At 45.4% G+C, this 27,521-nt stretch overlaps 2 protein-coding genes across 12 annotated transcripts in view; both read left to right on the top strand.

The window, feature by feature from the left end:
- Nucleotides 1-16,019, top strand: part of LOC125765482 (serine/threonine-protein kinase tousled-like 1) — a 56,160-nt gene extending 40,141 nt beyond the window's left edge. For 8 of the 11 annotated variants that reach the window (XM_049430727.1, XM_049430709.1, XM_049430695.1 and 5 more), the window contains 7 exons: nt 10,626-13,531; nt 13,654-14,149; nt 14,227-14,405; nt 14,474-14,666; nt 14,740-14,945; nt 15,410-15,629; nt 15,714-16,019. In XM_049430727.1, coding sequence (XP_049286684.1) covers nt 10,626-13,531; nt 13,654-14,149; nt 14,227-14,405; nt 14,474-14,666; nt 14,740-14,945; nt 15,410-15,629; nt 15,714-16,019 — 4,506 coding nt within the window. The other 3 variants (XM_049430764.1, XM_049430771.1, XM_049430754.1) reach the window with 3 other exon arrangements.
- Nucleotides 16,020-23,705: 7,686 nt separating this feature from the next.
- Nucleotides 23,706-25,690, top strand: LOC125765807 (thioredoxin domain-containing protein 5 homolog). Its single transcript, XM_049431288.1, has 3 exons — nt 23,706-23,899; nt 23,962-24,253; nt 24,394-25,690. The coding sequence occupies exons 2-3, from the start codon at nt 24,099-24,101 to the stop codon at nt 25,496-25,498; spliced, it is 1,260 nt and encodes a 419-aa protein (XP_049287245.1). The 5' UTR covers nt 23,706-23,899; nt 23,962-24,098; the 3' UTR covers nt 25,499-25,690.
- The last annotated feature ends 1,831 nt before the right edge of the window (nt 25,691-27,521 follow it).

The following is a 27,521-nucleotide window of genomic DNA, read 5'->3' as shown; positions in this document are numbered from 1 at the left end:
GACACACATAAAACGTCACCAGTCTTGTTGTACTGTCCAGGCGATAAGTGCAGGAGAGAGAGAGAGAGAGAGAGAGTAGATTAGGCGAGAGAGCTATTGCTTTTTCTTTCTTTTTTAGTTAGCTTAATATGCAATAGAGGCTCTTCCCTTATAAGCCCACACGATAAAGAGAGCAAGCAGGGTGGTAACTTGACTTGGGAGGGTTGACTACTGATTGTTATGTTTTTCACCATTTGCGGTAGCGATAACAACATGGCATAACCGCTGTGTGTGTGTGTATTTTTCTTTATTGTAGACCTCTTCATGTGAAGAGAAGAGGAAGGAAGGCAGGAGGGGTGGTGGTGGAGGGGTTAAGGCTTGTGAACGGTTTTGTGTGGAGGTAATGGTGGATGATGTAGATGGTACGTGGGCTTTTTCGTGCAAGTGGTGTGTTGGAAGAAAAACAAAAAATAAAATTAGCACACCACAAACACAATCAACATTGTGTGTAACAATATCATTCAACAAAAAGAAGAAGAAAAAAGAAACCCCTCATGAACACAAACACACTTGCGCAGTTAAGAATACAAAATAGCAAATCTCATCCTTCTCATTTCTTCCACTGTCTTCGCTGGTAATCATTTCACCTGCATGCGTCCATCAAACAAGGTCTGTACAAACTTTGGTTAAAGTGCGATGTGAAGAAAAACCACACAACGGAGAATGAAACTTAAACCAAGCAAGCAAATTTGCATTGGCGTTGTCCAAACTTTCGCTTTCCGTTTCATTCGTTTTCATTTTTTTTATTGAATCGAGTTCAACTACTCGGTTCATTAAGCCAAAGACGCCATGTTGAATTTGGGTAACGTAAAGAGCAGTACCTGCAGTTACGAACATCGGTTTGCACTTCGAATGGAAAAGAAAGAACTAATCCTGTTCGAACAGAACGTGGTGAAAGATTTCTTATAGCAGCGCTATAAAAAATCGGTTCATCTAACGCTACAAAATGGCAGTTATCAAGGTTGTTAATGTTTAAATCATTTTATCACTTCCCTATTCATGTTGCTAACGTCGTTGCTAACAAAAAATCCTTTAGCAGAGTAGAGTTTTGTTTTTCACCAAATATGGTCATCGGTTTCTTCCTCTTTCGCCCATCTGTCACAGGTTTTGCTTTCTGCGTTACACGTATTTCTTGTCGATTTTTCTGATTTCTTCCTCTTCTTCATTGCTTTCGATTTTCTTGTTACGAAGCATCTGCCTTTCCTCTTCGTTTATCTCTTCTCTGCACGTTCTCTGTGTACACATTACGCATTCAATCATCTGACGTGACCGCGGCACTAAGCAAGACGGGGCACTCCATTGCTGTTGATGTGTTGGTGAGAGAACACGAGCGCACGCACTCTCGCTCGCTCACTCACACGCCATTCAATAAATCAACCATCCACGGTGTTCCTTCCTGCACCCTACAGGATAGTCTTCCATGGTCTCAGCAGGGGTGAAGCGCAAATGTAGTTTTTTTGTTAAATTATTTTGCACATCGATTATCGATGCTGATGAAAGATCGTTCGTTTAGTTTCCCTTGTGTGTGTCGGGAAAGGGAACGAGCAACTGAAGGCGCCATAATGATTGAAACAAATTATCCACTAATAACTGATAAGGCGGAATGCATGATGCAATGAGTATATATTAATCTACTCACGGGGGAAGATAAAGGTCACCGAAATCGTTGCGACTTGAAAGTTTCGAGGAACTACTGGGTTTTATAGCAGATCGGTGACAGGTATGCTCATATGAACTACAAAGATTATGGTTAGCTAAGATGTTTAGCTAAGAGTCCATTTCACTGTGACATGTTATTCATGGTGTGTTAAGTGTAATGTTGACAGTTTGCGCTTGACATATATCATATATAAAGTAGTTCCTGCTATACACGATTATAGCGTACTGCAGAAATCCATGGAGCAATACCGTTTATACTTGACATTCGTGGAGACGTTTTCCTTCTTTGCTCGTTTTTGAGCTGAAAAATCACAGAGCTGGAATGATATCTCGGGAACTACCTGTATTTCTTAAATGGTCATGAGTGCCCGATCCGATGCAGCTGTGGGTGGAGGACTGCAGCCCTGGACTGAGTTTCCTGGAAACGGATTGGAGATTTGGCCATGTCTTGGCGACATGCTCAACTCTTAGCAGGCCAAGAATAAGAGTGCCCATATGGTGATATTGATTTGTTGCCATTATTTGCAATACTCCTAACTTGTCTAGATAAATCATAGCATTGCCAAATAATCGATCCACCAAGGGTGGAAAAAGTCAGCAATTTCTGGAAAATTAAAGTGTATGCCCCAGAGTGCGCAACGTGCGACGGTCAAAACGTCACTGACTGCCACGGGGCACTAGAGTTGGAGCTCTAGCCGCAATCTAAACCATAGAACCGTGGGTGTCTCTGTTTCTTAGAGAACTCATCAGCAGCTCTTCAATGTTGCTGCCGGTGCGTATTTACGCTACCTTTATGGTTTGTTTTGATCGTACTAGATATCTCTCGTTCTTGCTCGCTCTCTCCTTCTTTCTCTCTCTATCTCTCTCTTTCTCTCTTTATTTCACCTTCTCTCGCTCTCACACATACACACTCAAAGACATCTCTCATACCAACACAATCGCGTGTGGATAAGGACTGGAATGATATGAGGACTGTTTGTGTTGTTGCTGTTGCGGCGAACATGACCTTAAATGAAATGTGCGCTCGGTGTGTATGTGTTTTTTTTTAATACAAAATACACACTTACAAACACTATAGGGCTACGAATAATAATGACCATTAGCTTACGGGGTACACTTTAGTGTGCTTTTTTCTTGCTCTCTTCTTTTTCGATCGAAGATGGTGGCGAGACGACCCCTACCGAGGTATTTATATCACCAATGAGCAAACCGGTACGGGTGCGTCGGTTCTGTGAGTTAAACTATCGTTTATAGCATATTTGTTGCGAAAACAATCGCTAAGGGCAGCTGCAATGAGACGTTGAAATTGTTTGTCACTGGTAGTATAACTCATCCGACGGAACGCTCTACGACTAAGAACGTCATCATGAACGTCATGCTTTGTAGTTTGGAAGAACTTGCCGTCTGTGGGTATTGCTCATTTGAAATCTTTAATAGTACGGAATGGTTCTAACAAGACACTTCTTGTGCGTAAATAGTGTCGATTTACAACATTGTAATCTAGCCTAAAGTACAGATGCTTTAATTTGATAAAGGCGTGATACCCTCCGAACACCGAGCAGGTAGTGTCCGGTGTTTGCAAGTGACGTACATTGTCAGCCATTATCGTGCCGTAATTATGCTAATATTTGTGCTAGCTGTATTTGTGCGATCAACACTACACACGGTACGGTCCCATTTCATTGTACTCAATATTTCCCAATAGAAAACCCTCACCTCCAACATCTCATGAACGCGTTAGTTTCCATCATATAAGGTGTATGGGTGTGCGTTCGTTTTTTTTCGCAATATCTTTTATTGCGATTAAAACTTCCGTGTGAGTGCTTCAGCTTTTTGGACTGCGACCGACAGCGAAACTCCGCGTCAACACAGTCGTAGAACTGGTTCTATATATACAGTAGGCACCTTTTACCGGGTTAGTGTACAGTGGCGCCCTCTTCATCCGTAGCTCGCTTAGCGAAGTCATCGCTGCATATGACACATGATATGTTATGCGTCGTTGTGTGCCTAGGAGCAACCAGAAATCGCCGCACGGTCGACATCTTCAACGGTTCCTGAGGGGACAGGGGCACTGTGCGATAGTCGTAGCAGATCGTTCGTGCGTTCGCGAAGCCGCTATATGCCGCAAGTTTGTGAACGCACATCCGCTACACTGCGTCGTCTGGCGGGATTTTGTGCGGTATGAGAGTATCCGCGTTTGATTGTTGAGAAATGGTCGCTTCGGCTCTCTCGCGCGTACGCCTTTATATCACGAAAACCGAACTCTGGGTAGCTGGACGGTAGACGATGCGGTATCAGGGCAAATTAAGACAAAGCTCTCCACGCTCATTTGCATCGGGTCGTCGCACACACATTATGCAGCTGGCAGTGCAGCACCCAACACACCACCACCCCGGCCGAACGTGTACACATAGTCTCACACCAATACAGCCGTATCGTTCGCACGGTGAGACTATTTAGTGTTTCCGCTTGACCTGTCTACGCAGGGTGTAGTGTAGAAAACCATTTTTTGTTTCTTGGGTGTTCCCTAATTCGGCGATCGGTGTGTGTGTATGGGTTTGATTGTTGCGGGTTAAGATTTGTCGGGTTAGTATGTTCGAGCATTTCTGATCAAGCTAATGATAACGATCCATAAATTAATTGCCTAGTTAGCTGTTTCGATCGGTGGTTTCCACAGCTGCGTTACATCCAATATTTGTTTCCGAGCTTGTCTAACAGACGTATGGGGTACATAGAAAATATACAGATAGGGGTGTAGATGCAATCAGTGGAGCAAATATGTTTGTGCAGCTACTACTAGCGACACATTCAGTCGCATTTACAATTCATACGACGACACTTAGCAACAATGTGTGTGTTGCCCACCGACGCTGGTACGGGTAATTCGAATTCCTTCGCTCGATTTTGATTCGTTTGGAATTTGGAAAGTCATGCCTACTCTCTAGCTTTAGGTGAGCCAAGAACTAAGATAAAGATTTGTTGGGAGGTCTAGATGTAAAGGGTTTAGCCAAATTGGTAGGCTAGGTTGAAACTGTTCGTGTAGGACATTCAAGGGTATTAGATAATGTAAAAAGAGTGTTGGAAATGTCTGAATGTCTTTTGCTATAATCAAGAGTAATGTTACTATGGACTCTGTATTTTTAATGTGACACCAGAGAAGTATATCCTTTGAGGGAATGATGTTATAGGATTCATCCCAGGGTTTTGGGCACGGTTTTGGGTTTTGGGACTGTTGGCTCGGGCTGCCTTTTTAAACACATCATATTGATGTATAAGGTGTAAAATACATGAACTCTGTCCAAAACAAGCATTGACTTCCGGCCCACGATTCCACGGGAAAATGGATAGACATGTTTGAAGTATCTGAAACAAGATCGGTCGATACAAGTGGGTGTAGTCAACCTTGATAACCGTCTGTGCCAAAAACCTTTACAGCATTACGCTGCGAAGATAAAGCCTAATGGTTTTGATTGAATGATTACCTCCAAAGATTCTGGCAATGCCAACGTTCACATTTTGATATAACACATTTACCAAAACCATCACTCGCTGATGTATCTAAAAATCTAGCTATCTTGAACAAACACCCCAGATCGATTGTCTGAGCGCTTTGATCGAATTGGGAAAACGAGGAAGCAGATCGAGATGTACGCTGTACGAGAGAGCGGGCTGTGCTGCAAGTTAGCCAAGATATGCCTTACCGTTAATATATGGCCCGGACGAGCGGTATGTGCGTACCTTGGGGAATGGTGGGCATTGCTGAAGCACTCACGCGCCCCAAAAACGGACTGTCGTACGCTCTTTCGATGGGAAAATACGCGAAAACCCGAAGGCAAAAAAGGCGTACTGTGTTAGCAACATTCTCTCACCGACACATGCTTTGGTGTGGTCGCGCGTTTTCCTCTATCTGCACACGCAAACACACACACATACACACACACATTTACAACCGGATTCATCGAAAATATATGGAAGAGGTAGAAGGAAAAAGAGAGAGCTGGGCGAGGAAGGGGTTGTGGACACATGATGAGAGGTGAATTAGGAAGGGCAAAAAGCGGTGGTAAAAGATTGGACAACTTTCCAGCCTATATACACATATATACAATTGGGTTGGTTGGTGTCTCTTCCTGCTCGCACACGCGTTCGTACACACCGGGTGGCAAATGTAGGCGAAATGGGACGTCAATTGATCCGTGTCGTGTGCATGCGCCCGTTTGTGTATGTGTAGTGATTTTGAACTCCCGCACCAAATGACTCCAAGTGACCAGCATGATTTTAGTTGCTCTCTGCCGTTCGATCCATTCTAGCCAGGCAGAAACAGGAACATCCAAGCTGCTCTGTAGTAGAATGGATATACTTTTTCGCACACAAGGCGTTAGATTTGTTTCACACCTGTCAATTGAATGGAGGATGGAACGGAGTTTTGCTGTCAAACTGTCTAGAACGAAGTAGCAGTGTACTTTATTTTCGTATGGGATCTTGGAACTTCTGAAATTTTTAGAGATGTAGCGCGAATCGTAACGCATTCCAACTGAACTGAAGATATTGAGTAGATTTGAAATACATTTCAGGATTACTCCATTTCTTGGGGAGTACTCCTTTTTGGGGGGGTTCTCTATTTCTTGTGGCGAGTACTCTATGTCATGGCAGGAACATTTTAAGCTCACTACGTATTTCGTGACTAGCTTATTTGAACCTGGAATGAGAACCCCGATCGATCGTAAGAGCCGTAACAACGAAGCATTATTCGCAGCCGGAACATTCATACGTAATGTCCGCAGGATATAGGAGCTGTCATTTGCGTTCTCGCACCATGAACATACTGAAATGAAATGGTGGGAAGATAGCTTCAACGAGCCAAGAAAATGCATTCCACTCTCCCTTCCCAATTCCCAGAAGCTTTTGCGCGAACTTCCATCTGGCCGTTTAGGACACTTGTAACAGTATTACGTCTTACCTGCCAACACTTGGTACATGGTGTGATACGGTGTGCGCCTCTTGCCACGTCGACGGCGTTTAGAACACCTCTTAGCTTCTCAGGCCGATGAAAGGTGGTGAAAAGTGCCACCCCAAAAAGGTCGTCATTGCGCGCGGCTTATAACGGTTCGACGCTGTGTGCGCTCTGGTGATGCGGCAACCATCATGCACATCTGCATTGCCCACCCCAACCAATCCGAACAAGCTATATTGGCTAAGCGATTGGCTGCCCAAAATGAGCAAAAAAAAATGTACAAAAATGAAGGTAGTTGCTGCAAGATGGCGAGGCGACAGAATGGTATCCTACGAAAGAGTAATGAACGTGCACATCGCATCACATGCCCCTTGCCCCTTTGCGCTATTGCCCTTCGTGCAACGGGGTGGATTTTTTTTTTATTTTGGGGACGCACGGTGTGTGGCGGCTGTGACGGCCACAAATCGACCGAAAAGAAAGCGTATCGCCGCTGCCACCGCCACCCGTCGTCAGCCATCTTGCCAATGTGTGTGTTGTTTGCCGCCGTCAGCCATATTGTTTCCGATTGTTGCCGACGATGCGACGGGCTTGTGCTGTACGTTCCGTTTCGGTAGTTTTTTCTATCTTCTTCTTTCCCTTCAATACTCTGTGTTGGAATAGTTTTGGCTGGTTTGGCGAGGTGGCAAAAAGAAGAAACGAGCGGTAGTGTGGAGGAAAGGGGCTAGAATTGTTTGTTCTATTGCATCCCCGCAACCATATCTGCATTATACATTCTATTATCTGTTTTAATACAAAACAACAACAACAAAAATAATAACATGGGCGCATACACTAAATGGGTAAGTCCTGTAAAATGTGCGTTTCCATGTGTGCAATTTTATTGTGCTTTAATCTGCCCATTAGTGAGCCGCAGAAGGTAATAATATTTATTTATTTATGTTTTTGCTTGTTTCCAATTCATCTCTCACGGGTTTCTCACGCGGATTGGTGACGATGTGTAACGATCAGCGCTGGTTTGATTTGGTTGCTGTGTGAGGGAAGAGTGGAAAGAGATCAGGTCTGTCAAGAGCATGGAGATTTCAATTGCGCAAGAAGTAGGACCAGTACGACAATGGGAAAGAGAGCAAACCAAATGGGAAAGCGGGATAGGAAGAGAGCATTTGTGTTTGTGTGTGTGTTTCAGCTACGGGGTGCGTGTGCGCTTCCGCTCCGATATTCTCCGATTTGAGTGTACCCAGATGAAGGGGAAATTATAGTACGCGAATCATCAAACACGCACACAAACAGTTGGGTATAATGGTGTTTATGGATGTATTGATGTGATTCTTTTGGGTTATGTTATGTAGGTATACGATAGAAGTACTTTCAAGAAATATTCCTGAAGTTAAATTGAATATGAAGTAGAATTCTTAGTAGTTGTCAATCAGTCGATATTACAGTTTGAAGTACGATCGTCGCCTACCGTTGGACAGGAAGTTGGACAACCCTGCGGTGTGGGTCGCGTTGTGAACAAGCGCCACTGACCAGACCAGACGGTCAATGCCGAACTTAAGGTAGTGCTAGTGGACCGCGCGTATTGCATACGCCTGCGTCTGGCTCTCCTGCTCACATTTAGCCTCTCGCTCACGTTTGCGTTCTGATGCTCACGGCACTGCAAGCTAAACAGTGACAAGGTGGGGAAGAAAGAAAAAAAGGTCCGTATCGAGAGAGGATATTGTTTAGCTCTGTGTCTCGCGGGTGTTTGTGTGTTTGTGTAAAGTTAGTCTCGTCTCGTGTGCGAGAAGAGAAGCTAGTCCAGAGTTTCAGTACCGCCTGTCAGTGACTACGACGGACGGACGAAAGGAACCGATTTACACAAGCAACATCATCTCCGTGTCACAATCAAACACCAACACCAACTGCTAGAAAGAGGAATTGTTAAAGCAAAAATTTTGGAACGAGTGATTAAATAAAAAGGCCAAACAGTGACACGTTTTCTTGCGTACGGTTTTTGGCGACATCTTGAAAAATTCAACTACGCGCATAGTATACCTTCCCTAGCTTACAGTGCTGTCACACCAATCATCCAAAGTCGCCATTATTGGGGTGGTCGGTACACCAAAATCAAACGTCAAGTGTGTGTATATACGAGCGCGGATTGCGTAGTGGTAGCGGCGTGTACCAGTGTACGAAGGAACGGTTTTTCATCTTTTCTATTCGTCGACTAGTGCCGCCCGACGTACGGGTTCGACGGTCGACCACGTTACCGGAAAGAGAGCATCCCCGAACGTCGTTTCTCCGTCTCTTCCGCACGGGCTCAAAAACACGAGAAGGGAAGCCATGTTGTCCATACGGTAATAGAAGTGTTTGAAATTCTCGGGCTTTTGTTGGTAGCTGAGCGAATGTATGCGTGTGTGTGTGTGTTTTGTATCGTATGAGGGTGAAAAGAAGGGACGGGATTTAATGTTTTGCGAATCAGAGCCGATTAAGACGGTGCGAGTGACAGAGAGCGAGCGTCCCTTTTTTTTGCCCCCATCACTATTCAGATGTCAGTTGGGCTATGTGTCAGGCGCGCTTTGGCTAGAATATGAACGTGCGGAATTTATGTTGATACTTTTTTGTTGTGCGTGATTAAGTTACTAGTAGCTGCTTTAGTGGGCAAATTTTGGAACGTTTTTGTTGATTGTGCCGGCTAGAAATGTATCGTAGATAAGATACGACCAAACAACAAGAGTTCGGTCTGGGGTGAAAACACAACCGAACAGTTAATTAGTACTTTCTATTAAGCTGTAAGCAACTGATACTTTCAAACTTGCTGATAAGTTGGTAATAACATTATAGCGGCTTTTGAACCAATCGGAATCTGAATTTTGAATCTGGAAAGAATCGCACTTATGGATAGTAAACTGTTCCCTTAGTTTATAGCTTCCGTATTTGTTTAAAAGCCACCGTGAGTCTAGATAACGACCAGTTCGATGCGAGTGCCACCATTAGTGTATTGGATCGATGAGATAGTGCTTCACTCACCTCTTTTCGACAACGTGTGTCATCTATTTCTTTCGTTCTTACCGCGTAAAAGCTCGCCAAATCAAAGGATTCGTAGTGGTTATCAGAACGAGTGCGCCTTGCGTATAGGGGCAATAGCAGAATAAAATTATAAGTGGTTATTTTTTTGTATTAGGAACAAAATGGACTTGAACCATTGTATCCGCATACCCTAACGAATCTGAAAACTTCCAAACGGCGACTATGAGAATAATTTTGCACTAATCGTAGCGGCCGCCATGATGGATTGTCGCTGTTGTTTTGTGCGGCTCAACAAATGACCGATACACCGTCTCTATCGTGACGTTTTCAATTCATAATCGTAGCCGTTTCGTCACCCTGTGATGTAACGTATGCTACCCAAGGAGAACAGTACCCAGGTGTGTTTCCTTTTTCGCTACATAACCATTAACGGTACCTTTGTACTGTGGGTATGCGTGTGTTTCAATTTTTTCCGAGGTGTCCTTTTTTCTTTTTTTCGCTTTGCCAGTTAGCATTTTCTATTACTTTTCTCATGTGTGTGTGTTTCACTAAAAGCAAAATTTCGTTGAGTAATGGAATATTTAAGCACAACATAGAACAAGTGTTAGTTATAACGTAAAACATATCTCCAAAATGTGCTAAAGGAATGAATTCGTAATCCAAATGCAACTCCTTTACATAAAACAAGCTGGACGTAGTTTGTAATTTACATCAGAGCAACCGTATGTGCATCGAATCATTCAATTAATGCGCAAACAAAATGTATTACACTTTTCAACAGTCTTTCTAGCGGACAAATGCTTGCGGGTCTCAGTGCACCATGAGAAATGTGCGAGTGGTAGAGTGCTAGTTCTCAATCTTGCAGCATTATCTTCCATTCTGACGTTCTCTTATTTTCTTCTCGTTTCCCCCTTTCTATCCGTTCTGCTTTCTTCCACCGGGGATCGGTTGGTTTGCTGTTGGCAAGCAGATGTCGGCCGGTACGCAGCTGCAGATGGCACCACAAACAACAATAGTACAACAAGTTGGCCAGGTCGATCAAACTGCATCACACCACCATCACACGTCGCATCATCTCCAGCAGCAACAGCAACAGCAGCAGCAATCGCATCATCACCATCAGCCGCACTTTAACAGCGGCAATCAGCAGCATCATCAGCAGCAAGTGACAACGGTGCTGAGCTCGCACCAGCAGCAACAGCAAACGTCTGCTGCCGCCGCGGCAGCAATTGCTGCTGTCCTTTGCGGTGCTGGTAGTGGCAACGGCGGCGGCGGTGGTGGTGGTGGCGGCGGCGGCGGTGGTGGTGGAGGCGGTAGTGGTGGCAGTGGCAGCGGTAACGGTAGCAGTGGCGGCAGCGGAGGAAGTACTGTTAACAGTGTGGGCGGAGCAGGGACAGGCAGTGGTGGTGGAGGAGGAGGAGGCAATAATAACGGGGGAACGGGCACTAGTGCCAGTAGCAAAGGCGCCCTGGTGGATACGGCACAGTCTACGACGACCACGACAACGACGACAGCGGGAGTGGCGGTAGCGACGGCAACACCCGGTACAACGCCCGCCCTGCATCCACCCATCCCTGTCGGTAACCTCCAGCAGCATCACTCTCATCACGCGCACCACCACCATAACAACAACAAGGATCAGGACTCGAACATGAGCACGGGTTCGTCGCATAGTGATAAGGAGCCGGAAACGATCATGAGCAGTCCGGTGGCAACCACCCTACCCGTCGTGACGACCCCAACGTCCGAGAAGGTGTCGCGAACCGCTTCCGAACGGAAGCGAAAACGGAAGGCCCCGGACGATAACGGTGGTCCGGGCGGTGGAGGTGGTGGAGGCGGTGGCGGTGGAACACTGGGTAGCGCAACGGGTGGGGGTCATTTTCGTGATAGTAGAGATAATATTAAGGGTCTGCGGTTGACGCTGCCGGCTCACAGTGATAATAAGAAGATAAAAGATTTTTTTTCTAAACACCCGGGGCTACCGACGGTGGCCTCGCTCCGTGTGTCCAGTAGTAGTAGTAACCAGTTAGTCGGTGGTGTAACATGCATCAGCGCCATTACTACCGCGGTCGGTAGTGGTGGCAGCAGTGGTGCCGGCACCGGTAGCAACAATAATGCGCTCGGTGGTGGCGTTACCGTTGCGGTCGGTTCACTAGGAGCAATATCTAATTCCCCGCATGTGGATCCGGGTGGTGGTGGGACCGTCGGAACCACCACAGGTCCCTCCCGGAAAAGTCCGAACCCGCAGCAGCAGTCCCCCCACACCGGTGGCCAATATCCCATGTACCCCCCTAGTCCGCAAACGCCACTACTTTCGGTGGGCGCCAGCATCGGGAGCAATGGTAACAATAGCCACAATAATGTCGGCACACTGCAACAGACGGATATGTTTAGCAGTAGTCGAACACAGCGCCAACAGCAGACTGCAGCAGGTTCACCTTCGCCGACACCGTCATCGGTAGCTGCAGGCGGCGGCAGCGGCAACAACAACTCTTCCGTACAAGTTCCTCCATCCGTCTCGGCAGCTATGGCAGCGGCAGCGGCGGTAGAGGCGGCCAAGGCAGCCGCCGCAACGCCCACCCCCTCAGCGACGACGGTCCTGTCGCCGATCATTACTCCACTGGTTAGTGCTACTGCCACCACAGGCGCGGCCGGTTCAGGAGTGTCCTTACAGCAGCAGCAGCTACAGCAGTACCAACCGATTGTACTGGTGGCGAACAATAGCAGCACCTCATCGATAATGCTCCAGAAACAACCGTCATCGGTCGGTACGGCAGCCAGCCAGCAGAAGCAAACAGCACATCAAGCTCAAGGTACGCAACAGCAGCAATCATCGTCTGTCGTATCGACGCAGCAACAGCGTGACTCTCAGGCGCAGGCAACGATAGCATCCCAGCAAACGGCAGTGCAGCAGCAGCAGCCGACTGGTCAGAACTCAGCACTACCCGGTAGTGCGTCGACGAACCATCAGCTGCAGTGTAATACCCCCACGTCAACAGTAGCAGCTAGTAACAGCTGCAACACCGGAACCACCGACCATCACCATCAGCGGGTTACACTGGTGTCGTGTAATACGAGCAGCAATAGCAGTAGTAACGGTGGCGGTGGTGGTGTTAGTGGTGCTACTGGTGGAGTCGGAGGCACGACGACGGGATCAACCACCCCTAGCGGGGAGCAGCCGAGCGGGATCGGTAGCACGAACACCCCGTTGATAACGACATCCGTTGCCACCTCGACGACGAGCAACAGTTCAGGTGGTGGTAACGGTGGCCAGAACAATAATTCCATTCTCCAGTTGCCGGGTGGTGCGGTCGTCACCACCACCAAGTCAATTGGGCAGAAGCTGCAACATCAGCAAACTACCTCCTCCACGAACACGACACCGGGGGGTGGACAGCAGCAGCAGCAGCAGCAGCAGCAAAGCGACAGTAGCAACAATAACGGTAGCAACTTCGGTAGCAGCAAATTTGGGCAGCAGCAGCAGCAACCGTCAACACCGACGACACCAACGACGACGACAACGCTCATGCTGACCAAGTTCGTGCAAACCGATCTAACGCAGGCAGACATTACCGAGCGGGACCACGACTTCGAAAGCAGCCGGACGCGGGTGGACGAACTATCCCGGCTGTCGGACGAGCAGAAGTGTCAGCTGAACGTGCACCAGAAGGCGATCGAGCAGCACAAAAGCCAAATCAGCAAATGCGTCGAGGTGGTGAAAAAGCTGCTCAAGCAGAAGAGCAACATCGAGAAGAAGGAGGCACGGCAGAAGTGTATGCAGAATCGGCTACGGCTTGGACAGTTTGTGACGCAGCGTGTCGGCGCTACCTTCCAGGAGAACTGGACCGATGGTTACGCCTTTCAGGAGCTGGCGAAGTAAGTAAACGCGGGATACATTTGTTTCACGGACTTACCGTGCGAGATAGTTAATGAAGTAGTTAGAGATGTTAATGGTGGTTAGATATATAACTGAGAATCTCTCATTTCTTTCATTTTAGACGCCAGGAAGAAATCACTGCCGAGCGTGAGGAAATCGATCGTCAGAAGAAGCTGCTGATGAAGAAGCGACCGACAAACAGTGAGGGAGGTAGGAAACGTAACAATTCGTCGGCGACGGGCGGTGGTTCGGGCGGTACCGGTGTTACAGGCGATAGGGGTGGCGGTGGTCCAGGCAGTACCGGTGTGGGTACGGGTGCCGTTGTTGCGATGGGCAGCAGCGGTGTTGTTGGTGGCAGTGCCGGCAATGTTGGCGGTGGCGGAGGTGGCTCGGCGCTGCATAATGGCAATGACAGTACCTTCCTCAAGCCGGACCCGGTCGTTAGCAGCAATAGCACGTTCACCCTACAGGAGTACTACGAATGCGACGAGATACTGAAGTTGCGCCAGAGTGCACTCAAGAAGGAGGACGCTGACCTGCAGCTCGAGATGGAGAAGTTGGAGCGGGAACGTAATCTACACATACGCGAGCTGAAGCGAATACACAACGAGGATCAGGTAGGATGAAGTGGAGGACAGTTCCTTTGGTGGATGGTTTTGCTATAACACATCTTCGTTTTATATTCTCGGTGTAGTCACGCTTCAACAATCATCCGGTGCTGAACGATCGGTACTTGTTGCTGATGCTGCTTGGTAAGGGTGGCTTCTCCGAGGTGCACAAAGCGTTCGACCTGAAGGAGCAGCGGTACGTGGCGTGTAAGGTGCACCAGCTAAACAAAGACTGGAAGGAGGACAAGAAGGCGAACTATATCAAGTGAGTACCGGAGCAATAAAGATGTGAATATGCTAAATTGAATAAACTAAATCTCCTTATTTTTACAGACATGCGCTGCGGGAGTACAACATCCATAAGGCGCTCGACCATCCGCGGGTGGTTAAGCTGTACGATGTGTTTGAAATCGATGCCAATTCATTCTGCACCGTGCTGGAGTACTGTGACGGGCACGATCTGGACTTTTACCTGAAGCAGCACAAAACCATCCCGGAAAAGGAGGCACGATCGATCATAATGCAGGTGGGTAAAGGCTTTATTGCTGTTGCGTACAGAGCCCCTAATGAATGCTGGTTGTGTTGGTCTTTTCCTTTAGGTCGTATCGGCACTGAAGTATCTGAATGAGATCAAACCGCCGATCATACACTACGATCTGAAGCCGGGCAACATACTGCTTACCGAGGGCAATGTGTGCGGTGAGATCAAAATTACCGACTTCGGTCTGTCGAAGGTGATGGATGAAGAGAACTATAACCCCGACCATGGTATGGACCTTACGTCACAAGGTGCTGGAACTTATTGGTGAGCAACGAAGCGCGCAGTGAGCCCTACCCGGCGGCGTGTGTGTCTGTGTGTGGGTGGTAGTCCCCGATAGCGACAAAACTATTAAGTAGATCTCAATTCAGTAGCTTTTATATCGAACCAACCAATTTAACAGTGACATGCCATTCACGTGTCCGATGTGTGTTACGTTAGTTATGAAATTTTGCTTCTTGTGATAGGTTAGCAATGGCCTGAGTGGTAAAAAATTAGGGTGTTTTTGTTGTTGTTTTTGTTGCGCTAGAAATTGATTGATTATTATTTCGATCGGCTCTTACGTGAAAGATTGGTCTGAAGGAATCCGTTTCCATTCTGACAAGCGGGTGTATATTTGGTTGTATGTGTTGCTACAATTGTCTTCAAGCTAATACTAATTGTTTTGCTTTTTCTCTCTTCCTGTATTTGCTCTGCTTTCTATCGCATCTGTCGCAACGTGTGGCGGTCAGGTATCTGCCGCCAGAGTGCTTCGTTGTCGGTAAAAATCCACCGAAAATCTCGTCCAAGGTGGACGTCTGGAGCGTTGGCGTCATCTTTTACCAGTGTCTGTATGGCAAGAAGCCGTTCGGTCACAACCAGTCCCAGGCAACGATCCTGGAGGAGAATACAATCCTCAAGGCGACCGAGGTGCAGTTCGCCAACAAACCGACCGTGTCCAATGAGGCGAAGGTAGGTGTTTTTTTTCTTCGTGCACGTAATTCTTTTCTCTTCTTCGATTGACTGGTTCCTTTTCTTCCCCCCCTCCCCAAACAGAGCTTTATACGGGGCTGTCTCGCGTACCGAAAGGAGGACCGGATGGATGTGTTCGCACTGGCAAAGCACGAGTACCTGCAGCCACCAGTGTCGAAGCACAACCGGTCGTCAAACGCGCAGAACCAGCACGCTGGTGGACAGAACAGCAGCACCAGTGGTACCGGTGCCGGTGGTGGCGGAGGCGGCGGCGGTGGCGGTGGCGGTGGTTCCGGTGGGTCTGGCGGTGCCGGTGGTAATCAGGTCGGTCAGCAGACATCCTTTTCCACCGGCATGTTCGGTAACATGAACCAGTCCAGCTCGTCTTAGCTATTTTTCCACCACAGCACCGGTGTCAGTAGTAGGAAGGGTGGCGTCCCACCCGGAGCAGCCGTATCGACGACCTTCGGTACTGTCGCGTCCCCGATCTCACCATCCACACCGTCGCCAGTTATCTGTACCATCGTCACCAACACCACCACCGCAACTGCCGTCTCGGTCGCATGTTCCGTCAGCAACACCACGCACCTTCTGTCCACTACTGTCCCGACAGTGCAGCCCAGCAATAAAAGTGCCCTGAAGCTTGCGGGTGTTGGTGGTGGTGGTGAAGGGCACCGATCGGTACTGATGCCACCGGCACCACTGGTACCACCTCCACCACCTCCACCACCGCCCGCCATCAGCAGTAATCGAGTGATTGCGATTGCGAACGGTGTTGACCCTAACCAGCAGCCGAACCATAACGATCGTCTCGTACTGATGACAGCAAACGAAACCACCACCAGCAGTTTGCCAACTACGGTCACTACTACGACTGTCGCTAGCAGCGGTACCACCGGCACCAGCTTTTTCAGCGTACACGCAAAGAAAGGCATTATCATTCCGTCGCCCCCAGCTGGCAGAACAAACGGTCGGCGACTGTTGCACGTCACGGACGAACTTCTACCCGCTAGCGTGGTGCCATCGTTCAACCACAAAGCTGTTCCAGCACCGTCTAGGTGTGGCCGCAAAAGTATCATCATAAAGCAGCAGCAGCAGCAACAACATGCGCAGTCAGGCCATCAGCTCAACAACAACAATCAATCGCTACTGCTGCGCCGTCAAACGGACGCGAATAAGCAACAGCACCACCAGCTGCTACAGTTTCAACCGCTGCCGGAACCACTGCCAAACCATTACACAAGCGTCGGCGTCGGTGGTGTTAGTGGCAACCCGCGGAATGGTTGCACCAATGCCGGCACTAGCGTGCTGCTGCAGTGCAACAGCAACATCAATCAAATGGGCCTATCGGTGGCAAAGGGCATTAAACGGCAGCAACAACATCTGCTACTGTTGCGTGGTGGTGCGAGCAGCGGCGAAGGAGGTGGTGGTACGTTCGGTCGTCCTGCAACGGCCGGGATCAGCGCTGTGGCCAGCACCAATCTGCTGTTACCGTCAACCCATACGACACCCTCCTCCTCATCGCCCCCGCCCTCTTCCTCGTCGTCGTCCTCTTCGATTGTCGCAGCAACGGCAGCAGCTGCTGCGGCTGCTGCTGCCCATGCATTGCTTGCTGGGCGACGACACTGGCGAAACGATTAGCGACGGCTTGCGGCAAAACATCAGCGCACAGTAAACGTGACCCGTCTGTATGTGTGTCTGTATGTGTTCGTAGCATGTGTGTTTGTGTGTGTGTGTGAGAGAGAGAAAGAGAGAGGTAGGCAAAGGTATTCATACCAGAAGAAAATGGAAAATTTTCCCACATCCAACCGTCGACTCTCTGGTACAGCGTATTTGCTAGCGAGCTTAGAACTTCAAAGTTAGGAAAACACACATTCCCCTCCTTTATGGTAAATCACACACACACACACGCACACAATATCCGCACACATCTACACACCGATAGATACAGATCCATATATATCTTCTACCGAAGTCGCCAGGGAAATTGTTATAAAACTGGCCACGGAAATTGTTACATCTGGACAAAAAAAATATTGCTAGGACGCGCAAACGTAAGCTACCCGAATCACGGCAGCCTCCCCAAACTACTGTTACTATTAAAAATGGCAGATAGACATCAAATGGACACGATTTTAATAGAAAGCCGAGCCCGTTCGTTTCGGTGGAGAGCGGTGCGTTACACAAATAACATCCCGTTGGTTAAATTTGTAAATAGTTTTTGTTTTGCCTGCGGCATATGACACTCTCTAGGTCCTATAGGTGTTCGTTATATGACCTCGCACTATTATCACTGTGTGTAGCTCCCCCGCGTGTACCTTCTGTGCCCATCTTCTATCCGTTTTTTTCTTTTCTTTCCTGCCAAGTCATGTCGAGCACTGGCCCGGTGATCTGGTCACGGATATGTAAACGGGGTGAAGGGTACCGGTTCTTCCATTCAGCGGTTGTGTATACATGCTTGCGCGGGCTATTGTCTGTGCAAGTAAACCATGCATTAAGTGGGCGCCAGTTTCTATCACCCATCGCCAATCGCCTTTTAGTGCCAAAACAAAAACAAACAAAACAAAAATACAACCGGAACCGGTAACCGTTTCCTTTACACCGCTACACCATCCTGTGACCTTTTGGGTAAGAGGCACTGCAAGAAGAAGCGAAATTCATAGGACGCATATGGAAATAATTGTAATTGTTTTTTTTTTATATATATTGCATTGCATTTTCTTTTATTTTATTTTTTTGCGAAAAAAAAAAAACAGTCCCATTCGATTATGAAAAGAAATTAATATGAAACCTGTTTGTTGTAATAATTTATGCAACAATTTTTTTTTTATTTCCTCGTAAAAAACGTTTGTGTGCAATGAATTCTACTTTTTTAACCGACTGTACGACTTCATTACATTTTTTTGTAATTTTGTACTGCGCTTAGTCGTTCATGTTGAGCGTATTTTATCGAATAGCGCGATACAGTACACAGGACTTTTATTCTTTTTCTATTTTTTTTATTATCGCGGCGTTTAGTTCAAGCTGAACTAACCGGGGTTTCTGTTGGTGGAAAAACAATATTGTTTGACCGTTTCCTGGTTAAAGGATTTTTCGCATTAGCTACAGCTTTTTAGACAAAAACGACTACACGCAAAAAGCAAACTAGTGGGAGCATAGCCAATAGCAAATTTGGAATGCGATAGAAAATGATATCAGAACAAGTGTGCGGCTGGCGGTGATGGCAAACGGATGCAGGACTTTTACGAGAATAGGAAGCTGCACAGCTGTATCCTGAATGTAGTCGAAGGCATGTATGTGCGACAGAGAAAACGAGAGAGAGAGATAAAAATAAAACGGTTTGAGTTCATACAATTGTACAGGAAGCGTAGCAACGGTTAGTTTGTAAGCATTAAATTTAACGACAAATAACTACTCGGATGAAATTAGGGTTTTGTAAAAAAATTAAACACACTCACACATACACACACACACAGTACACACGAAGAGCGATTGACAGCAGCCTAGGGAGCCAAAATGAATTAGCCGATCCCTTCCTTCGCCACCCACGCCACCCACGCCCTGAAAAATAAATCCTAAACTGTACAGATTATTAAACTAGCAATGTCGAGGGGTTGCAACTAATTAGCAAGGGAAAAGGTGATGCATATTAATCACCTGCAGGGTGATACGAGGAGGATACTAAGAAAATGTGTGTGTGAGAGATAGAAAACAACAACAAATGCCTACACCAGACATACTTTTAGCTACGAAACAGAAAAGATGAATTATTCGTTAACGCCTTTAGTTGATATCCTTGTTGTAAATATTAAACTATATTGCTGCGAACTAGTGAAGCTGCTTGTGTGCGTTCTCATACGTTTCCTTCCGATTTGAGAGCAAATTGGCAAGCTTTTCCTTTTTGCCAGCTGAGAGATGGCACGTTTAGCGTAGTATGTGAGGGGTATATTGTTTAAACCTAACATTCAGTGGCGCATTGTTAGCGTCCTACGTCGAAGGATAGGAGAATAGAGAGAGGAGTGAGTAGGGGGATTGGGGGGAGGATACAGAGCAGATACAACTACGAAGTTCCGCTACGAAGTACTTTCCTTTTCTGAATGGCTAAAACGAACGTATATATGGGTTGTGCAGCGTGTTATAAGCTGCTAACCGTATACAACCGTCACTCGAACGCGTTTGCTGGCGCTTGGCACGTCGCATTCAATAGTAGTGAGAAATAAAATGAACTGACGATACTCTACTCCCAACTCTAGGCTTCGTTTCCTCCTTTAACAAGACAAGACGACAGTGGTAAAAGCCCAAATTCAGAAATGCTCGTTCTCTCGATGCTCACAGTCGTTGCAATCTTTCTAAAGGCACAATATAAAAAAAACGAGATCAAATCAAGCAATCGGAAAGCGTGAAATGGAGAAAACCAATTTTCTTTACGCAACGCTAGAAAGAATTGTGTACCGATTAAACACGATCTAGCTCCAATGTAAACAAGCAATGTAAGAACAGAAAACAAAATGAGAACACAACGCGGTTTTGTTTTGGGTTGTTGTACGTTTTATTACAGATGCGATAGGCTGGTCTTATTGCTACAAAGGCAACATACATCAGTGTGTTCCAACGAACACGTTGATTAGTTCTCGAAATGCACATTGGTTCATTGTAGCAGAAGCAATAGGATTGAAATTTCCCCTTAACACAGGTGTTTTCATTTGTCGATTTGAACAGGTGGTTTAAACAACGGAACTACTACCTTTGGCAGCTCAATAATTTCACTAATTTAGCCTGTTTAAACATGTAAAAGCATATAAACCAAGCAAAACACACTGTTTGATAGTTGATTGCTTGTACATAGCAAATCCAATGATTAGGATGAGAAAACGGGAAAGACAATGTAAATTGCAACACTCTGTAATGTTCATGCCACAAACACACACTTTACATCTGTTCACGAGATCTCTTGTCCCATTTTCCCTTTTTTTCAAAGGGTTAAACACTCAGAACATGTTTTCCTTCTTGTAAAAAAAAAAACAAACACACACACACATCTTGCGAAGAAGCATAATCAAAGAAGGTAATCAAACTGTTACGACACACATCCACACAAACATACGTGCGAATCCCTATCTTACATGGAACTTTGCTGCAAATAGCCCAAACATGAACACAAGTATCCCACTAAGATGAGTAGGAGGGAAATAACCAAAAACAAAAGAAATGAAAACAAAGCAAAAAAAAGAAGATAAATCCAAAACAAGAACATGCTCATTTACCTTAGTGAAAAAACGTTTCCAATTTTTAGTGGTTAGCAAACATGCAAGCCAAACAAAACGAAAAAAAAGCGAACACATGCACACACAGCGTGATGGTGGGAAAATAGGAGAAAAACAAAAATGCAACCAGAACCATTCTAAAATAAATTCAATGGCATATATACGTATGTTCCGAGAGTGTCGTGTGTGTTTGTGTTCGAAAAACAATCTGCAGACCAGAGAAGATGCACCAGGGTGAAAGAATAATACAGCTGTAGGAGTAGGTGGCTGCGCCCTTACTTACTTTAGAAGCATTTGAGATTAAAGGGCTAACAGTTAGGAAGCGAAACACAAGAGTTCATTCACTCATTGGTGAGCCATACACACACACACACACATACTCTACGGTAGGACCAGCAAATGGTGTAGTGAGAGCCGCCATTAGCAAACAGCGTTTGAGAATATACTAGTGTGTCCCATAGCCCTGTAGAGCTGTGATCGTGGGAAAATTGAAGGAATGTAGGGAATCGGACAACGGTTCTAGAGTAGAAGACACTCTAGAGTTGTGTTACGGAATGGTGAAGCTTTTGCAAGCACAATTTAAACCAGTGCGCTGTTCTGAAAGCTGCGACACGTTCATTACGTGTACGCGTCTCAGCAGAGAACTGATCGGGAAAGTAACATCAATGCTGGAGCACACTAAAAGGGTTTATAAAAGAGTCAGAACATTACACCAATCCTAGTGTGGGAAGTAGTAGTGCGTGTATATTAAAATGGTGAAGGCTAAGGAAAACTTCAGTTGCGTTGGAGTGCGTATATATATATATATACACACACATATGCACATACAACATGCCAAGGATATAGGCATTAGCAAGCTTAGCCGATTCCCCGATAACGTTGGGATGGAGAACAAACAAAACCAACAAGACGAAAGACGAAGGATAAAAAAGCAAGGCTAAAGAAATTATGATAATGATAAATAAAATATTAATATAGCAACCTACTACCGTGTCGAAAGGAGCGGGGGGAGGTAGGGGGGTTGACGCAGGGTAAAGAAAATCCCCTTTTCCCTTACCGTGGCGCGTGTGCTCACGCTAGGCAGTTAAATGTTAAATCACAATGTAATACCGCGCCTTTGGGGGAAGGGGTGTTGGGATCGATGTGCTGTGCTGGAAATGAAAGCAACGTATGGAAAGCAAAGAAAACACAGAACGAAGCAAAATAATTAATAAGGCTGGCAAATAATGGAAGAAAAACAAAAGAGAGAGAGAAAAAAAAACAAAACAATACGCCCCCTCCCAAGCAGCAAACCAAGGCGGTGTGTGAAACGTAGGGGGTGGAAGGAAGGAAGAAGCAAAAAACATTTAATAAATTTAAAGTAATAAATATAATTAAAAAAAGAACTATTGATTAATGAAGAAAATAAAACAACACAACCCAACAAGCAGACACGAACCACAACACCGACACTACAGAAACACGGACACTCACGAAAATACACATGCAAGCGCAAGGAAACAAGAAAGCAACAAAAAAAAGCGAATACAGATAAATAATTATAATAAATTATTTAAGATATGAAAAATCTTCTATATGTAATAATAATTATTAAAAAATTGAAATAAAAAAATAAATATTTAAAAAATACCAATCCGCGCGAAACGAAAGGATAAAATCTGTCGCAATAGAAATGCAAAAAAACGTACATATCGAAGACTTGATGCTTTTCTTTTTTGTTTTTGGTTTGTGTTTGAATGAACGTTTGTGTTTGTGTTCCATTTTTCTGTTGTTGTTTCAAAACAGCAGTTTGCGTTTGTCTGTTTCAAAACTGGGTTTAGTAATTGATGATGTAAAAGCGAATAGAAAACATGAGTTTTCCACCGTTTGGTGTGAGGGTTTTTGGTAGGGTGTTGGTATGCGTTTGTGTTATTTTTAAATCGATGTTGCTTTTTATTACACCGTTACCATCAGTGTGGTTATATGTGTGGCTAACAGGTGCAAAAGGCACTTGTGGCATCACCGTGCTGCAGCAGTGTATGACATTGGGTGATTTCAACCGCGTTCGGTATGCTTACCACGGCTACAGGGTTGTGTAGCCAGCTGGACCATTGTCAATGCCTTTATTGTGTGTTGGAATTTAAACAAGCGAATGTTTCAATGTGTACCTGATGGAATCTATGTTCATGCTTTTTTCCGTGTTTTCATATGAAAGAAAAAACGATTGCATTAACTATAACATGTTTCATGGCAACAGATAAGATAAATTAATTTAATTTATACACGCAAGATGTCAACTCTATTCGTTAATGTGTCAAACCTTAAACCGAATTGCGTACAAAATCATACATCATAGAGCAAAGCAAAAAAATAGCAAAACTAGGTTTTTGACTTATATTTCGTTTAAGTTACCGACTCCGAATAAAGCGTTAAAGGGGAATTATTATGCATTAAAGTATGCAATTGGGTTTTTGTTCTGTATTGCTATAAAACTAGAGAAAATATAATTGGCATACTTGTAGGCGATTGTATCTATGATCCAATTGAAAAGTGCCATTTATATTTTAAATATTGTGAATTAAAAATTCAATTTCAAGGATTAAATTAATTTCATTAGACTGGAAAAAATTGAGATTATGTGTAATTACATTGAATATTCAAAATATTAAAAAAAAATCATATTAGAATGTGAATTAACCGATTTTTAAAATAAAAATCAACCAAATTGCTACCCTAAAACAAAAAGCACATGCTCAACCGTATCCAACCCTGGGGAATGTTTGTCGCCCTGGCAACTCATACGCAAACGCACCGGCCGCGGTGACCTGTCATGCTTTATATTCGTTCCTGTATCTGTCAAAACGGTCTATTCACGGGACACCCAGATCCGTCTGCTGGCAAACGGGAGGCTGCAGTTGTGTTTCCCTCCGGTTGTGCTGCGTGTGCGTATGCGTGCGTGTACGTGATAAGCCTTTCTTTTCTTCCGCAACCGAAAAGCTCACGGCAATCAAACAACACACCAAAAGCGTAAGTTTGAAGTGGGTTGATGTGATAAACCTTTAAGCAAAGCAAACAATACCCACCCCCAGTGTACGAGTGGGCAGGCGTTTGTGTCCAATCGCGGTAAAAGATAAGACCGACATCCGTCGCACACTAACACGCATTCAGGCAGTCACGGGCGGTTACAGTGTGTGCTAGTTGTGCCGAGTGCCGGGAGGAAAATAAAATGGCCGTAATGCAGCGAACCGTCGCGGTAATGGTGGCCCTGCTGGTAACGCTGGCCAGTGGCCACTCGGATACGACCAGCGTACATCTGACGAAGGATAACTTCCAGACGGAGCTCGATGCTAGCAGTTACTTCGTTATGTTCTACGCACCGTGGTAAGTGTGTGCTGCCCGCTTCGGTGCTGCGATTTATTTTTAAACAAAACCGGTTTACCTAGCTTTGATGCTCATCTGTTTCGGTGATTATGTTCTTAATTTAATATTGCTCTTTTTCGTTCCGCCCGACCAACGCAAAGGTGCGACTACTGCAAGAAGGTGGCACCGGTGTGGGCCTCCTTAGCCGAGGCACGTAACGGCGAACCGGACGCTCTGGTAAAGATCGGACGGGTCGACTGTACGACCGATGGTGATCTCTGCACGCAGCACGACATTACCGGCTATCCGATGATGAAGCTCTTCCGGAAAGGTGCGTCCGGTGCGGACAGTGGCATTAAGTACCGTGGGGCACGGGATCTTGCGCTGTTCAACGCGTTCCTGCACGAGCAGCTGACGGTGGCCGGGGACGGCGCGAAGGGCACGGACGGGGACGACGGTTCCCAGGAGGATGGTATGCCGGATGCACCGCCCGCGCCCGTCTCGCCCCTGACCGAGCTGACGGAGGACACGTTTGCAAAGCACGTCTCTAGCGGGAAACATTTCGTCAAATTCTACGCACCGTGGTGCGGCCACTGTACGAAGCTGGCACCGACGTGGGAGGAGCTCGCACGCAGCCTCGAGCACGAGCGGGACATTCGCGTGTCAAAGATTGACTGCACGCAGTACCGGCCCATCTGCACGGATTTCGAAGTGAAGGGTTACCCGACGCTGCTGTGGATCGAGGATGGCAAAAAGATTGAAAAGTACACTGGACCACGCACGCACAACGATCTCAAGCAGTACGTCTCCCGGATGGCCGGTGGGCTGAAGGAGGACGGTGCCCAACCGGACGACCAGGGCGAAAAGAAGGAGGGCACGCTGGAGGGTGGTACCGAGCGGGACGACAATCGGTCGGTGGTGGTGCAGCTGAGCGAAGGAGACTTTGCGCACGCAATCGCCAAAGGCGTTACGGTGGTCAAGTTCTACGCACCGTGGTGCGGACACTGTATGCGGCTTGCCCCTACCTGGGAGCAGCTGGCGGAAAAGCTGGCCGCCCGGGATGACGTCAAGATTGCCAAGGTGGACTGTACGGTGGATGCGAACAAGGAGCTGTGCGGTGAACAGGAGGTGAATGGGTATCCGACCGTTTTTCTGTACCGCGAAGGTGAAAAGGTGACCGAGTACTTTGGCCACCGGTCGCTTGACGATCTGCATGAGTTTGTGATGCAGCATTTGCAGGATAATGGGCCACATGATGAGCTGTAAGACTAATGCGAAACAAAATGGCCGACTAGATGATAGGTAAAGGAGAGGGTTAAATCCGTTCCGTCGTGCTGCATTTACTTGTAACGTCGTTTGCAGTTCTAAGGGTCCGTTTTGTACGTGTGTGTGTATGGGAAATGATTCTTCTTTAAATTGCAATAAAGAATGTTTGCCCTTAGTATGAGCACCACTGGATATAGGTTTGCCGGTGTTGGAGAAAATAGGTTGAGACGCTTCACAAAAGTTAAGCGCATAACCCCGTCACTACATGCTTAGCAATTGTCGCATTTGCGAACGTTTGCAAGATTGGCAAATTTTTATATTTCTTTTATTTTTTTTATTATTTTTTACTTTTTTTTTGTTTAAAGCATTATTTGAGTGAAAAGAAACTTATTGCAACAAATTCGCAATAAAATATAACACATTTAAAAATTTTGCTGAACTGCAGAAAAATGAGGAAAATTTTACATTTTCTCAAACAGGGTAAGGAACTTGGTTCCTCGAATAACTTCTGGCACAGACATCTGAGGGCATGGCCGTCCAAGAAGAAAATGTAGCCATTGGTGCCATCTATCGACCACAGGTTGAAGATTGGCGATCCGTTTGATACCGACCGAGTTATAGGCAAAAGTTGGTGCAAAAATGAGGAAAATTTTCATTTTTTCAATTTTTAGAATTTTTTATTATTTTTTACTCTTTTTTTTATTTAAAGCATTATTTGAGTGAACAGAAACTCATTGCAACCAATTGGCGTTAAAATAAAACAATTTTATTTTTTTTGCAAAATTTCTCAAAAAAATCGTAAGGGGTAAGCCTTATGAAATTTTCGAGTGGAAAATTTTTTTCTGATATTTTATTCTTTTTTTAATTTAAAGCATTATTTGAGTGAAAAGAAACTTATTGCAACAAAATCCCATATAAATATATCACATTTGTAAATTTTGCTGAATTGCTGAAAAATGAAGAAAATTTTACTTTTTCTCTACCGAGTTCACCCGGGATAAGGTGCAACCGTAGAATAAGGGAAGGAAATGTCCCTTATTCACATAACTATAAGCAGCGTTACAATGTTAGATAATGAGGATAGTCTCTAAGATATACGGCCTGGCCGTCTCTACGCTAATAAATAAATAAAAATACATTTTCTCAAACAGGGTACGGAACTTGGTTCCTCGAATAACTTCTGGCACAGACATCTGAGGCCATGGCCGTCCAAGAAGAAAATGTAGCCATTGGTGCCATCTATCGACCACAGGTTAAAGATTGGCGATCCGTTTGATACCGACCGAGTTATAGGCAAAAGTTGGTGCGAAAATGAAGAAAATTTTACATTTTCTCAAACAGGGTAAGGAACTTGCTTCCTCGAATAACTTCTGGCACAGACATCTGAGGGCATGGCCGTCCAAGAAGAAAATGTAGCCATTGGTGCCATCTACCGACCGCAGGTTAAAGATTGGCGATCCGTTAGATATAGATCGAGTTATAGGCAAAAGTTGGTGCAAAAATGAGCCTTAGTAAATTTTCATTTTTTTGAAATTTTTGATTTTTTTATTATTTTTCACTCTTTTTTTTATTTAAAGCATTATTTGAGTGAAAAGAAACTCATTGCAACCAATTGGCGTTAAAATAAAACAATTTTATTTTTTTTGCAAAATTTCTCAAAAAAATCGTAAGGGGTAAGCCTTATGAAATTTTCGAGTGGAAATTTTTTTTAAAATTTTTTTCTGATATTTTATTCTTTTTTTAATTTAAAGCATTATTTGAGTGAAAAGAAACTTATTGCAACAAAATCCCATATAAATATATCACATTTGTAAATTTTGCTGAATTGCTGAAAAATGAAGAAAATTTTACTTTTTCTTTACCGAGTTCACCCGGGATAAGGTGCAACCGTAGAATAAGGGAAGGAAATGTCCCTTATTCACATAACTATAAGCAGCGTTACAATGTTAGATAATGAGGATAGTCTCTAAGATATACGGCCTGGCCGTCTCTACGCTAATAAATAAATAAAAATACATTTTCT

The sequence above is a fragment of the Anopheles funestus genome, chromosome X (assembly GCF_943734845.2).
Source record: "Anopheles funestus chromosome X, idAnoFuneDA-416_04, whole genome shotgun sequence".
Lineage (NCBI taxonomy): Eukaryota > Metazoa > Arthropoda > Insecta > Diptera > Culicidae > Anopheles > Anopheles funestus.
This window is presented reverse-complemented; position numbering and strand designations above follow the sequence as displayed.